Source organism: Ovis canadensis, chromosome 19 (genome assembly GCF_042477335.2).
Source record: "Ovis canadensis isolate MfBH-ARS-UI-01 breed Bighorn chromosome 19, ARS-UI_OviCan_v2, whole genome shotgun sequence".
Classification (NCBI taxonomy): Eukaryota; Metazoa; Chordata; class Mammalia; order Artiodactyla; family Bovidae; genus Ovis; species Ovis canadensis.
In genome coordinates, this window is record NC_091263.1 from 64,421,431 (window position 1) to 64,433,768 (window position 12,338).

At 54.9% G+C, this 12,338-nt stretch overlaps 1 protein-coding gene across 8 annotated transcripts in view; it reads right to left on the minus strand.

The window, feature by feature from the left end:
• The window catches only part of HEMK1 (HemK methyltransferase family member 1), a 35,410-nt gene that overhangs the window by 14,343 nt on the left and 8,729 nt on the right, over window positions 1-12,338 (minus strand). For 3 of the 8 annotated variants that reach the window (XR_011250943.1, XR_011250942.1, XR_011250944.1), the window contains exons 7-11: window positions 12,136-12,185; window positions 11,157-11,265; window positions 10,210-10,305; window positions 9,940-10,053; window positions 6,807-6,894 (exon numbers count right to left, since the gene is read on the minus strand). Coding sequence is in view for 4 of the 8 variants with exons in the window: in XM_069562047.1 (XP_069418148.1) it covers window positions 9,687-9,780; window positions 9,940-10,053; window positions 10,210-10,305; window positions 11,157-11,265; window positions 12,136-12,185 (463 nt within the window). In the remaining 4 variants the exon portion in view is untranslated. Of the gene's footprint in view, window positions 1-6,806; window positions 6,895-9,364; window positions 9,781-9,939; window positions 10,054-10,209; window positions 10,306-11,156; window positions 11,266-12,135; window positions 12,186-12,338 lie in introns of those variants that run through there. The other 5 variants (XM_069562047.1, XM_069562045.1, XM_069562048.1 and 2 more) reach the window with 3 other exon arrangements.

A 12,338-nucleotide genomic window follows, 5' to 3' on the forward strand; every position in this document is an offset into this window, starting at 1 on the left:
AGCAAGTTCCCAGAACTGAAGGTTCAGAAACCCCAGGCTTTCAGGGGCACTGGGTTCCCCAGTCCTCCCACCTCTGGAGACACAACACAAAGCCCAGGGAAGCCCCTATTCCCTGTCCCCTGTGTAAGGCATTCTGCCCTGCCCAGAACCAGGACTGAGTACCTGGAAGGCCCACAGAAACCAGGAGTTGTGGACTCCTAAGACTTTTCAGAAGTATGTGGCCCAGATTCACTTGCTGAGACAGATGCTGAGTAAGAGGAGGCACTGGAACCTCCAGGACAGGTGGGGGCGGAGCAGTCAGGGTGGGCTTCCTTACCAAGAACCTGAGCGAGGGCATCCTCAGAAGCCTGAATTCCTTTCTCCTTCCCTTCCCTTCCTCATTTCCTTTCCATTCTCTCTCCCTCATTTTCTTTCGATCATATTTTTAACTACTGGAAAAAACCCAGTTTAAAAAAGACACACACACTCAGATGGGCACACCACCAAATTATGATCTGTTAAGACTCCTTCCCCTGTGTCCAGAGTCTTGGGTCTGGGCTGAGCAGGACATAAGGCTTCTCCTGAGGTATCTGGGAATAAAAGAGACTGCAAGGGGGCCTTCGGAAACACACTCCCATTTGTACCCACTTGTCTGTGCAAATCACTTGGTGGGGTCACTTGGTCCTGTGCCACCAAAATCAAATACTGCAAGAAACTGAAAGCTGAGGCTGACAGAAGACTGCAGCTCCCACCCCAGCCCCCCGTTTAAACGTCAGTGCTCATCGCTGTTCACCATGATGGACTGAATGCCAAGTGTTGAGAACGTGAACTAACAAAATCCATTTAAGACACTGCTTTTGTCTTTTAAAAAATACATAGTTGAGTTCCATGTAAAAGCTGGTCTGAAACTTCCAAAGCTCCAGGGATCTGGGCAGCAGGGCTGGGCAGAATAAGAGAGGATTTCTGTGCCAACAGAAAGTGGGGAGCCCTGGTCAGTTCTTGAGCTGTGGGATGACTCCAAGAAGGGTTTTAGGCCCATCCACCTGCGTCTCCTCCCAGAACTTCTCAGGTCTGAGGACCTGAAATGCTCCCCTCTGGCCTGGTAGGCTTTATACCAACTTATGCTGAGAGAGGACTCACTTTCCTCACCCACCTGTCAGCTGGGAACCAGAGTCTGGGTGACTGTCAGCGTCCCCCCTCCCCCGCCACATCCGGAGTACATCGGTCTCCTTTCAGCAGCAACCACTTTCACTGCCCTCCCCTCCCCCTGGGCTCCTCTGCAGCAGGCTGTGAAAGTTTGGCACCAGGGGCAGCTGGGAGGGGAGGAAGCTCACTCCCCACCTGGTGCTTTCTGTTTGACTCACCACTTTCCTCTCCGCCCTGGAACCCCATGTCGGCCCTGGGGGCACCCCAGCTGGGTACCAGGGCCCTGGGCTGCAGCTGGCCTCTGTGGCCTGCTCACTCCCCTTCCAGCTGGAAGGTTAGAGGACTGGGTTCAAACCCCAGCACAGCCACTTCCTGCTTGTGTCGTGTTCCGCAAGTTAAACCCGGGTCTCCTCACCTGTCTAGTGGGCCAAGGCAGGTGCGCCTTGTGTGCAGAGGATTTATGACAAAGTGTCTGTGGCACCTGGCACCGTTACACATGGAGAGGCCAGTTACTGTTGTTGACAGCACTCAGACCTGGGAGGGTGGTCTTCATGACTCCATTTAAAGGGCTGCTTTTAGGCTATATCCCCACAGGGTCACATTTGGATCTCCAGATACCCTGTCCATTCTAGTTCCCAGCCCAAGGTGGCTCCAGGGCCCCCAGGTTCCAGTAGAGCCTTGGGCTCTACTGTGGCCCTGGCTACCCGCCCACCTATATCCAGGTCCTCAGCAATGGTTGAGTTGTTCTATTCCAGAAGGTCGACTGCTCTAGCTCCTAGCAGCCTCCAGACCTTGGCTCAGTTGCTCCCCCAACCCCTCCGTCTGGCAGCCAGAGGATATCCTCAGTGCCTACCTGACCCTGTAACTCACCCTGAGACTCTTTACCTTAGGCTGTGGTTCCCAAAGTGCATTCAGAGCTCCTCCAGGGGCATCCACCATCATGACCACCTCGCCACTACACATTCCTGCCCATGCGCCTTCAGGCTCCCAGGCTTTTGCCCAGACTGTCCTCATTCCAGGCCTGCTCTCCCCCTGTCCTTGGCCCTACCCTCTTCAAGCCTGGTGTGATGACCAAGACATCAGGCCCAGGGTTATTCAGCCTGGAAGGGAATCCCAGTTCGGCCTGCATGTGAGCAGGTTCCTTAGCCTTTCCCAGTTTTAGTTCTCCTCACCTATAAAATGGGAGGGTTCTCAAACTTTGCCTTATGGGATGTCTTGAGAATGAACGAAATAATCCCAAAAGCACTTGGTTCAGGGTGTACCATTCAGTCTCCATATTTTCCAGGCTCTTCTGAGGGGTGTCATCTCCCAGGAGACTGGCACATTGCAGGGCTTGGGAGACTGAGGCCTGAACCTATGCTGCACACACCCCAGGAGAAGGACCCAAGCCCTCTGGAGGCTTCCCTGGTGGTCCAGTGGTTAAGAATCCACCTTGCAACACAAGAGACACAGGTTTAATCCCTGGTCTGGGAAGATCCCACATGCCGCAGGGTAACTGAGCCCATGCACCGTAACTACCGAGCCAGCACTCGAGTCTGTGCACCACGACAAGAGAAGCTACAGCAACAAGACCACGTACGACAGCTACACCCGCTCACCACAACTAGAGAAAGCCTGTGTGCAGCAATGAAGGTCCAGCACAGTCAATAAATAAATAAAAACTTTAAAAAAAGCCCTCTGGGAACAGCCCTGGTAACCCCTGCTCCTGCCCTGTAGATCTACAGGCCTCGGTGGTGGACCTCTGCACTAAGCGTTACAGGGGCAGCCCAGAACCTAGCTATGCTGACCTCAGTCTGACCATTCACATGGGCACTGGTGGTGACCTGCCCCTCCCTTCCAGTCCAGCAGTGTGACCTGACCTGTGACTACAGCCTGCTGAGCCTTGGTTTCCTCATCATGGATATGATTAAAAACCCAGTCTGTAGGGTTGTGAGGATTAACACCACTAAATGTAAAGCAGTTGCTTGGGACTCAGTGCCCAGTAGGAGCCTCAGAAATGATGGCAAGAAGATGGAAGAGGAGGGGGGAGGCCTGGGGGTGCTGCTCAGATACCTCGCCCAGCTGCAAGGTCCAAAGGAAAGAAGGCCCAGGCAGCTCTAGCTCAGGGTTCCCTCTGCTCATCCACGTAGCCTGGTCTCATACTGACTCCCAGGAATGGCAGGCAGAGCTACTCCTGGAAATCAAGGGGTTGGGGATCTGCAGGGGATGAAGGGCTGGAAGCTGGGAGGCAGAGAACAGCCTTGGGTTTGAGTCCCAGCCCTGGCCTACTGAGTCTCAATGCTCTCATTTGTACACAGGGATCTTTGTGGGTGCTTCAAGCCCCCATAATCTGCTCCTTGGCCTCAGCAGGCTGGAAGTCTGACCCCTCCATTCCCCTAGAATGCACGCCCCAGGAGAGGGCTATAGACCCAGAACACCAGGGGCAATATGGTGGCATTCCCTACTTTGAGAGTCAGTGTTTCCGAGAGAGACTTTGGCCCCTGGAAGGAGCCACCACAAGGCCTGCCTTCCACTGGGCAGAGATGCTCTGAGCCGCTTCCCCGTCTCTCCTCAGTCAAGGCCAGGGCCAGATGGAGGCCAGCTCAGGGCCCCAGCAAGGCTGAGGGAGGCTCCCTTGTCTTTCCTACTCTGTGAACTGTAAAACTGGCCTTTCCCCACTGTTTCCCTGGAGGATGATTGAGGGAAGTGTCTTGGAAGGGGAGTAGTCCCAGAATCTGAAGCTCTTCCATAGCGGTTTTCTCATTATGAGGTCAAAGACACTAAAGGTTCTCTGAGTGGTGGTGACGGATAACCAGTCCTCTCAGAGAGGGGTGCAAAGGGGAACCCTGCTCTCCTCACAACCACCAGCAGGGCTTCCCATGGGACCCAGATCTGTGCACAAACTGTCGGCTGCAGGTGGACTAATGTGTCGAAGGTTCCAGTTAGCCACTTCAGCTCAGGGTATCATGAGGCTGAGAACCTTAAGTGTTAAGCGAAAGTCCCTCAGTCATGTCTCTTTGCAACCCCATGGACTGTATATTCTCCAGGCCAGAATACTGGAATGAGTAGCCTTTCCCTTCTCCAGGGGATCTTCTCAACCCAGGGAGTGAACCTAGGTCTCCCACATTGAGACCTCTAGGAATGACCCAATTCTATCCCAGCCACACAGCCCGGCCCAGGCTGGTAGCAGGAGCTGGACCCTGCTTAGGGGTTGAAAGGAGTCAGACCTCCATGGCTTCCATGGCGGGATCAGCCTGGATTCAAGGGCTGTTGTGCTCAATTCACAGTCACAGTACTTGCTCACCTTGCACTCTGCTCATTCTCACATACTCCTGGGTGCTGGGCTGGCCATGCGACTTTGTGGGAGTCAGAACCAGGCCTGGACCCAGTCTCTGAGGTCCTCTCTGAGGTCCTCGGTGGCCCTCATGCCACTGGAAATGGGCTATGGAGGCCAGCTTTGCTCTCCCGATCCCAGTCCTATTCCCCAGCACGCCCGGACCCGAGGCTGGCCTCTCTCAGTCCCACCCTGGGCAGCTTCTAGTCCTCTCGCTCCAGCAGAGGGCCAGCTTGAGGGAGCCCAAGCAGCTAAGGTCTCCTGGGTGTAAGGGTTCCCTCCCACTTCCCCAGCCACCTCACTGCTCAGAGGAAGCGTTCAATGCAATCTATCATGCACCTCAAATTCTTTCCATGTCTATTTCCAAATTCTCATTCCAAAGCCACTTGCACATTTAGGTATTAAGAGCAGTAACAGTAAAGAATTCACCTCCAACACAGGAGACACAGGAGACAAGCGCTGGATCCCTGGTCAGCAAGGGCTCCTGGAGGAGGAAATGGCAACCCACTTACAGTACTCTTGCCTGGAGAATCCCATGGACAGAGGAGCCTGGCAGGCTACAGTCCATGGGGTCACAAAGAGTCAGACATGACTGAGCAACTGAGCACTCACTCATTCACCAAAATCTGTGAACAGTTTCCTGTTACCGCCACAACAAATGACCATGAGTTTAGCGGTTTTAAACAACACAAATGTATCATCTTAGGTTCTGGAAGTCAGAAATCCAAAATCAGTGTCACTAGCCCCAAATCAAGGTGTTGGCAAGACAGCAGGCATTCTTTTTTGAGACCCTAGGGGAGAATCCTGGAGAAGGCAATGGCACGCCACTCCAGTACTCTTGCATGGAAAATCCCATGGACGGAGGAGCCTGGTGGGCTGCAGTCCATGGGGTCACAGAGTCAGACATGGCTGAGCGACTTCACTTTCACTTTTCCCTTTCATGCATTGGAGACAGAAATGGCAACCCACTCCAGTGTTCTTGCCTGGAGAATCCCAGGGACTGGGGAGCCTGGTGGGCTGTCATCTATGGGGTCGCACAGAGTCGGACACGACTGAAGTGACTTAGCAGCAGCAGCAGCTGGGGAGAATCCATCCCCTCGCTTTCTGCAGCATCTCGAAGCCGTCTGCACTCCACGGCTCAGGGGCCACTCCCCGGCACTGGCATCACTTTGACCTCTGCTGCATCATGACATCTCTTCTCTGACACTTGTGATTATACTGAGCCCACCTGAATAGTCCAGGATAATCTTTCCACTTCAAGACCCTTAACTTAATCAAATCTGCAAAGTTCCTTTTGCCATGTAGCACAACGTATCCCCAGGTTTAGGGGAAGAGGCCGTGGGCATCTTTGGGGCCATTATCCTGCCTACCACAGGAAGGGGAGGACTGCTTTGCCAGCCCCAATCCCCACCCATGATGTCCTTCCTGTCCTAGGACGGAGGCTTCACGGAGGGTGGAGACCAGGCTGCTGCTCTGGCCAACACTGGCTGGGGGCTGCTGGGGCCCAGAGCTCCAGGAAACCTGGTGCCTGCCCCACTGCCGACAAGGACAGCCTGTACTCAGCGTGGCTGCTGTGCAGAGATCAGGTGCACTTGAGCCCTCCAACTGGCTACGGCTCAACTCAAACAGCTGCCGGGACTGGGTGGGAGGCCAGGCCCTCCCCACTGTGACCAGAATACCCGACAGCTACTGTCAGCTGTGATGTGAGCCACATGAGAAATTCCAGCTACATTTCAGCAAACGCACACACTGTTCAATTACTGGTGGACATCTGTTGGGCTTAGGGTATGCCAGACCCACAGGGGACCCCAGAGAGGAGACAGGAAGGCTCCCAAAAGAATGTCATTGTTACCAGAAGTGGCCTAGGGGCTGGTGGCGAGAACACAGAGGTCAGGGTGGGTGTTTTGGAGGAGACAGCATTTGTGTTGGAGCTTGAAGGAGAGGATTATCTGGACTGGCAGTGGTGGGCAAGGGCATTTCTGATGAACGTACAGCTGGGGCAAAGGGAAGGAGGGGTGTTTGGGGAATGGACAGTTACGCAGGGAAGCTGGAGTCTAGGGCAGAGGAAAAAAGAATCCAGAGGTGGACAGGGAGGGACATGCTGCCTGCACAGGTTACAGTTCCCAAACTCAGTCAGCAGTGGAACTCTGTTTCAACGGAAGCCTACTCAGAGCACCGATGAGGGTTTGGTAGGGTCCCCCAAGACCTTCCCATAGCCATCCTCCCCCAGCCCTTCAGATCTGGACTTGACCAGACACAGACACCACTCAGGTCATGGGGAACCAGCCAAGGGTTTTGGGCAGGGATTGGACAAAGTTAACGGCCCAGGGTCCAGGAAGGGGTAGGGGAGAGTTGAAAGGATACATACCAGTAAAGCAGCCAGATGGGCCCCATGGAGAGAGTCATGGGCAGCTGGGAAAAGCATCCAACTTGAGGCAAAGTCTCAGTTTCCTCCACTGTCAGAGGAGATGGAACTGTTTTCCCAGAATACAGCCATCAGGGATTCCTATACCCTCTCCCATGCTTGTGGCTCCAGCTGAAGGAGACTGTGTGGACAGCAGGCAGATCCCTTAAGACCTCCGGGGCTTGCAGAGCCTGGACTCCCCCATTAGCACATCCTCCTGCTACCGTCTCCAGGGCTCCATGACACAGGCTGAAGGAGGCAGCTCCGCTCTGACTCTGGCCCCAGGAAGGAGGAAGGAGACAGGGCAGGAGAGAGCAGCTTTCCCTGGGCTGGAGCCACTGGCTTCTCTGGCGTGGACCTTGGGGCACTCAGGCCCTGGTGAGGAGGGCGAGGAGACTGAGGGGAGATCTGGCTGCCAGGCCACCAGCCTCTTGGTGTCTCCATCTCCAGAGGGCAGAGAAAAGTCAAGAGCCCAAGACTGAAATCCCTGCCCTCCCTCCTTTCCAGACTGCCATGTCTTTCTGCCTATTTCATGTAGGTGCCAAGCACAGGACACACACACACAGGTACATGGCCCTCTTTATTTCTACCCTCCCAGAAAGGCAACGAAAGCACTCACAGTGCCCCATGAAAAGTACAACCCATGGTCTCTTCAAAATCATATTAAGATAAAGCACTTGGTTCCATTTCTTAGACTTGGAAGCTAAGGCTGAGAGAGGGGAAGTCACCTATCCCCTCACACCCTAGTGACAGGCAGTTGCCAGGTTCTGCACCCAGGCTGGTGTGGCTCCAACACTGGACCTCAACGCCCAAGTTTCAATCAAGCCAGTGGCTGTAGGCTTGAGGTCCGAGGTTCACTTGACACAAACTTCTTTCCCAGGGTTCTCAGGCCTCATGGGAGGAAGCTCTCCCCAAGGGTGCCTCCTGCTTCAGTGACCCCAATTGCTCCTACACTCTCACTCGGCATCATTCTGTCCTCTTGGGAAGCCATGTCCACATACTTGCCAAAGCCTTTCCTCGGTAATGGGCCTGAGGCCAGAAGGCTAGGACCGTCAGGGAAGCCGGGGTTGTGGGATAAGGAGGCAACAGACTGCTAGGTCAGGGTAGCTACCCTGAGATGTTGTGAAGACAGCAAGAGCCAAAGAACAGCGGTAGGAGGAGAGGAAGGGCAATACCACTGAGGTAGGCAGAGGTCTGGGAGCACACAGGGGCTCTGAAAGCCTACCTCACCCTTCCAGGTAACTTCTGGAGCAGTCTTAAAGGGGAGTCTCTGGCTCCTCCTCAAAGGAAGCCATGGACACCTCGAGGTCCACCCAGCTTAGGCTGGGTAAGGAGCAGGACAGAGTGCTGCTAGGAACTGCAGTGTGGCCTCTGTGAAGGCAAATACCATGACCAGCGAGGGAGTCGCTCAGGCCAGGTGTGACTCCAGCAAACAGACTTCCCCCAAGGCAGGGACCTAACTTCCCATTGCCACTTGGCCTCCTCCCATCATAGGAACTCAGGCAGGCCATGTCTTCTCTTGGGAGTGGGCCCTCTGACACCAGCTATATAATTCACCTGCCTGAGCGCAATAAAAGGCTGCCACCTTGCAGTGGCCTTGGAACCAGAAGAGCCAGTTTCTCACATGGAAGGTCCCACTGCAAGACACAGCCCTGGAACCCAGCCTCCTGGCTTCATCAGAGGATGCTGTCTACCAGATCACACTGCCTCTGGCCACCACATCACCAGGTCAGGCCCTTGAAATGACTGGGCTGGGCAGATGGGAAAGGGAGTTCAACAGAATGAGCGAGCCTAGTCTGCCATGCTCCCCGAGACCTCCTCTGATGCAAGCTAACACCAGCACCTGCCAGCCTGGAGGTTTCCTGTCACTGTTGACAGAAGGGGCTGGGCCTTTAGGCCTCCTGGAAATCACACGTCTGCAGACCAGAGCTAGGGTGGAGGTCTCACTCTGGCTCAGCTTCTCACTCTTCCCAGCTACAACCAGGGATGGAGGGGTTTTCAGAAACCCCAAAGCTGAGGTGGAAGGAATGCTTTACCTAGAAACTATGGAAATAAAAAGCAAACACAAGCCCTGTGCACCCCTCACTGGCTCAAGCCTTCAATTAAGTAAATGTGGAAATGTGACCCTAGAACTGCACAGCAAGGCCCCTCGGATGTGCCCCCTCCAGGAAGCAGGCGCCATCCCCAAGCTCAAGCTCAGATGAGGTTCTTGTGCTCAGAGCCCAGGCCCAGTCAGTGGGGCAGTGGGCGTGGGGGTGGCTGTGGGGGTGTGTTAAGTGTACCCGAGCCACTGAATGGCTAAGCCAGCCCTCAGAAAGGAGCCACTCAGTGCCAAGCATCCCAGCTTCAAGGCCAGAAAGAGCAAACACATACCTGTCTCTACACTGCCACCCACAAACCCACCAGCTGGGGCCTGCCAGCCAGACCTGCTAGGGCAGAAGGAAGCTCTCACCCCCAGCAGAGCCTAGGGGCAAGGCATCAGGGGACCTACACATTGCAATAACAAAACATTAGGCCACCACTTGCTGGTCTCTTGCCACTTTATTGGCCATATCTTCCAACATCCCCAGAGCAATTCCCCTAAAGACACAGCAACCTGCCTTGGTCACACTGACACGATGGAGCCAGACTGGGAACCTAGGTCTGCTCAGCTCCTGAGTTGCACTGTGGGCGCCCTTGCCCTTTGCTGCCCCAGGAAGGACACTCCCACCCTTGCTCCTATTCCCCAGTCTCCTAGAAATCACGGAGCATGGAGAATCACAGAGCCGTGGGAAATGCCACAAGCATCTGGGGTTCTGGACAGCACCATCTACCTCCCTCCAAGTAGCATTCCTGGTAGAAATGTCAGCCAGGCACTCTGGCAGGTTGGCGCCCTGGCCAGGCATCCACAGGGGAACCACACTGTGGCCCAGACCTCCTGATATGTAGGAACCGCGGCCTAGAGAGACAGGGACAAGCAGCCAGTTACTACCTGGGCCCTGGTGAATGAGCAGGGAGTGGGAAGCACACACCTGCCCCACGGCCAGAGCTATGATGGTCAGCGTGGAAGGACCAGCATGGCTGGTCCATGGGGGTTGGGGACAGGGCTGAGTCTCACCTCCCACAGAAGTCCCTGCGCATAGCCACGAGATTGAGAGACAGGTCAGGCTGGCTCTGAAGCCAGCTGCCAACGAGCTCTGGGTGTCGTGGGTCCACTTCCAAGAAGATGCTTCTGTGCGAGGGAGAAATGGGTCAGCTCAGTTGGGCAAGGCTGGACCTGCACTTCTGGGTTGCCGGAGCTGGGAGGGGTGACGGCCAAAGCAGGCCCAGTACACATCGGCGGGGAGAAGGCTGCAGAGGTCAGACCCAGGAGACACTCCCTCCATACCCAGAGTCCTTCAGGAGCTGAGGAGCCAGGGCCAGGATGTGGGTAATGATGTCCATGCCCTCCTCACCACCATCCAGGGCTACTGGGTCTTCATATCTGAAGAGGAAAACAGTGGGAGATGAGGGCCTGTGATGAGGTATCTAGAAAGTATGGAGAAGCTGAACAGGGCTTCCATAGAGGGCTCTATGGAACTTATATTCTGGGTTCAAAGTCTGAGGTCCCAGAGAGAGGCCCCCAAATGGTGGCAGCTCCAATGCTCCCCTCCACAGGCATCCCCCAAATGGAGCAGTGCTGGGCATGCTCAGCAAATCCCACTGACTGACTGCCCTCAGGGCAAGAAGGTCTCCCCACAATGGTGTTCCTATTCTTGGCCTGGGGAAGCCAAGAGCTGGCACTAATCACTCCTAAGAGTCAGGAAGTGGGAAGCCAGGAAGCACCCTGACACACATTACCATGGCCTCCTCCAGAGGCTCCTGGGCGACCCCTGGTTCTCAGCCCTTTTGAGAGCAGGATGCCTCAGTGAAAAGCCTGGAGTAGGGTCATAGTCCCAGTTTTCCAGCTAAGCCCCCAAACAATCTTGGACAAGTCACCTTACGTCTCTAGGCCTCAGTCTTCTGGAAAATGGTGCACCCATCCAAGCACCTTCCAAGTATCGTATACTGTTGTCTGCGATCTTAGTCATCACCGAGTCCGCCCCCTGGCCCAACAAAGTTCCACCAGTCAGTCCCCTTTCAGAGGCAGGAAACCAAGGCTCAGAGAGGTTCAGTGGTCTTAAGTGGGAAGGCAGGTGCTGAACCCAAGTAGGTCTGTGGGTTCCAGAGTGAGGCTCTCTTTCAGCACTACTGCTCCTTTCAGCCCCTCAGCCTCCGCATCCCTCCCAGTGTGGTCCTCCAGGGCAGACCCACTCCACTAGGCCTCAGGCCTGGCCTCCCTGGTCTACCCCACACCTGAGGATCTCAGGAGCCAGCTTCTCCATGTCCCGGTGGAAGACGTAGGGAGGGTTGCTGACGACCAGGTCCACAGGGCCCCAGGATAGAAGGTGTGCCCAGCTCTCCACTATGGTCAAAGGGAACACATGGCAGAGAACAGAAGGTGAAAGGTGGAAGATCCACGCACTGTGACCCTTGGGTAATCCCTCTCCCCAGGTCACATATCTTGGCACTATCTCTGGACCTGATAAACTACACTTGCAGATTAGGGTCCTAGGACCCCGGCCGGCAGCCTGGGTGGGAATGTATATGCTCTGACATGGCCTGGAGTGTCCCTGACTTCTCTCTTTCCTGTTAAAAAAATCTCCCCAACAAGCAACACTGTTTAAGTGCCACTTTCAGGCAGCCATCTCTGACCACCTGGCCAAGCAAGAGCCTCTGTTCTCTGTAGCCCCACTCGTCTTGCCACACTCTGCCTCAAAACCAACACAGACTGAGTATATGGAGGGCAAGGCTGGCCTGTGCCAGTTGATTTCTAGTGGCTGTTTACTGGCCCCATCCTGTGCCACGTGCCATGCTCCATGGAGACAGTACATGAAGCTCAAGGATCCTGTGGGGATGTGACAGAATCTGAAATGAAGCCAGAACTCCCAGGACACGCTGTATGGGCCAGGCAGACACTCAAGTATTTTGGTCCTCAGGATTTCTCTAGAGCTTCTGCTTACCTCTTGACAACAGCAAGCCCTAATTAAACTCATTCACTATGGACGATACGAAAGGTGAAAAAGACCTTGTGGCTGGTTCCTTCATGGGTCAGGTCAGCCCAGGAGGCAAAGGGGATTTGCCTGTCCTCAGCAAGGGTTGGTCTGAGATTGTGTGTGTGGGTGAGTGAATGAAGGTGGGAAAAACCCTCCCTCCATCTCTGTAGAGTGCCTCATCCAGCCAGCAGCACCTGGACCCAGGATCTCCACCCAGGGAAGAGGAGTGGAAAAGGTACCTGAGGTCACATCGAAGGGGACGATCTGAATCCTGTCCTGCAACTGAAGCCTGGAGAGACAGGAAGAGAGAGGTGAGCACGGTGGGTGGGAATAGACTCCTACCCCTGGCTACAAAGTCTTGGGAGATTAAACCCTTCTTGGACCAGCAAGAAACCTGGTTGTCCACTGTCCATTTGTAACCCTGTGGGACCTACACCAGGCC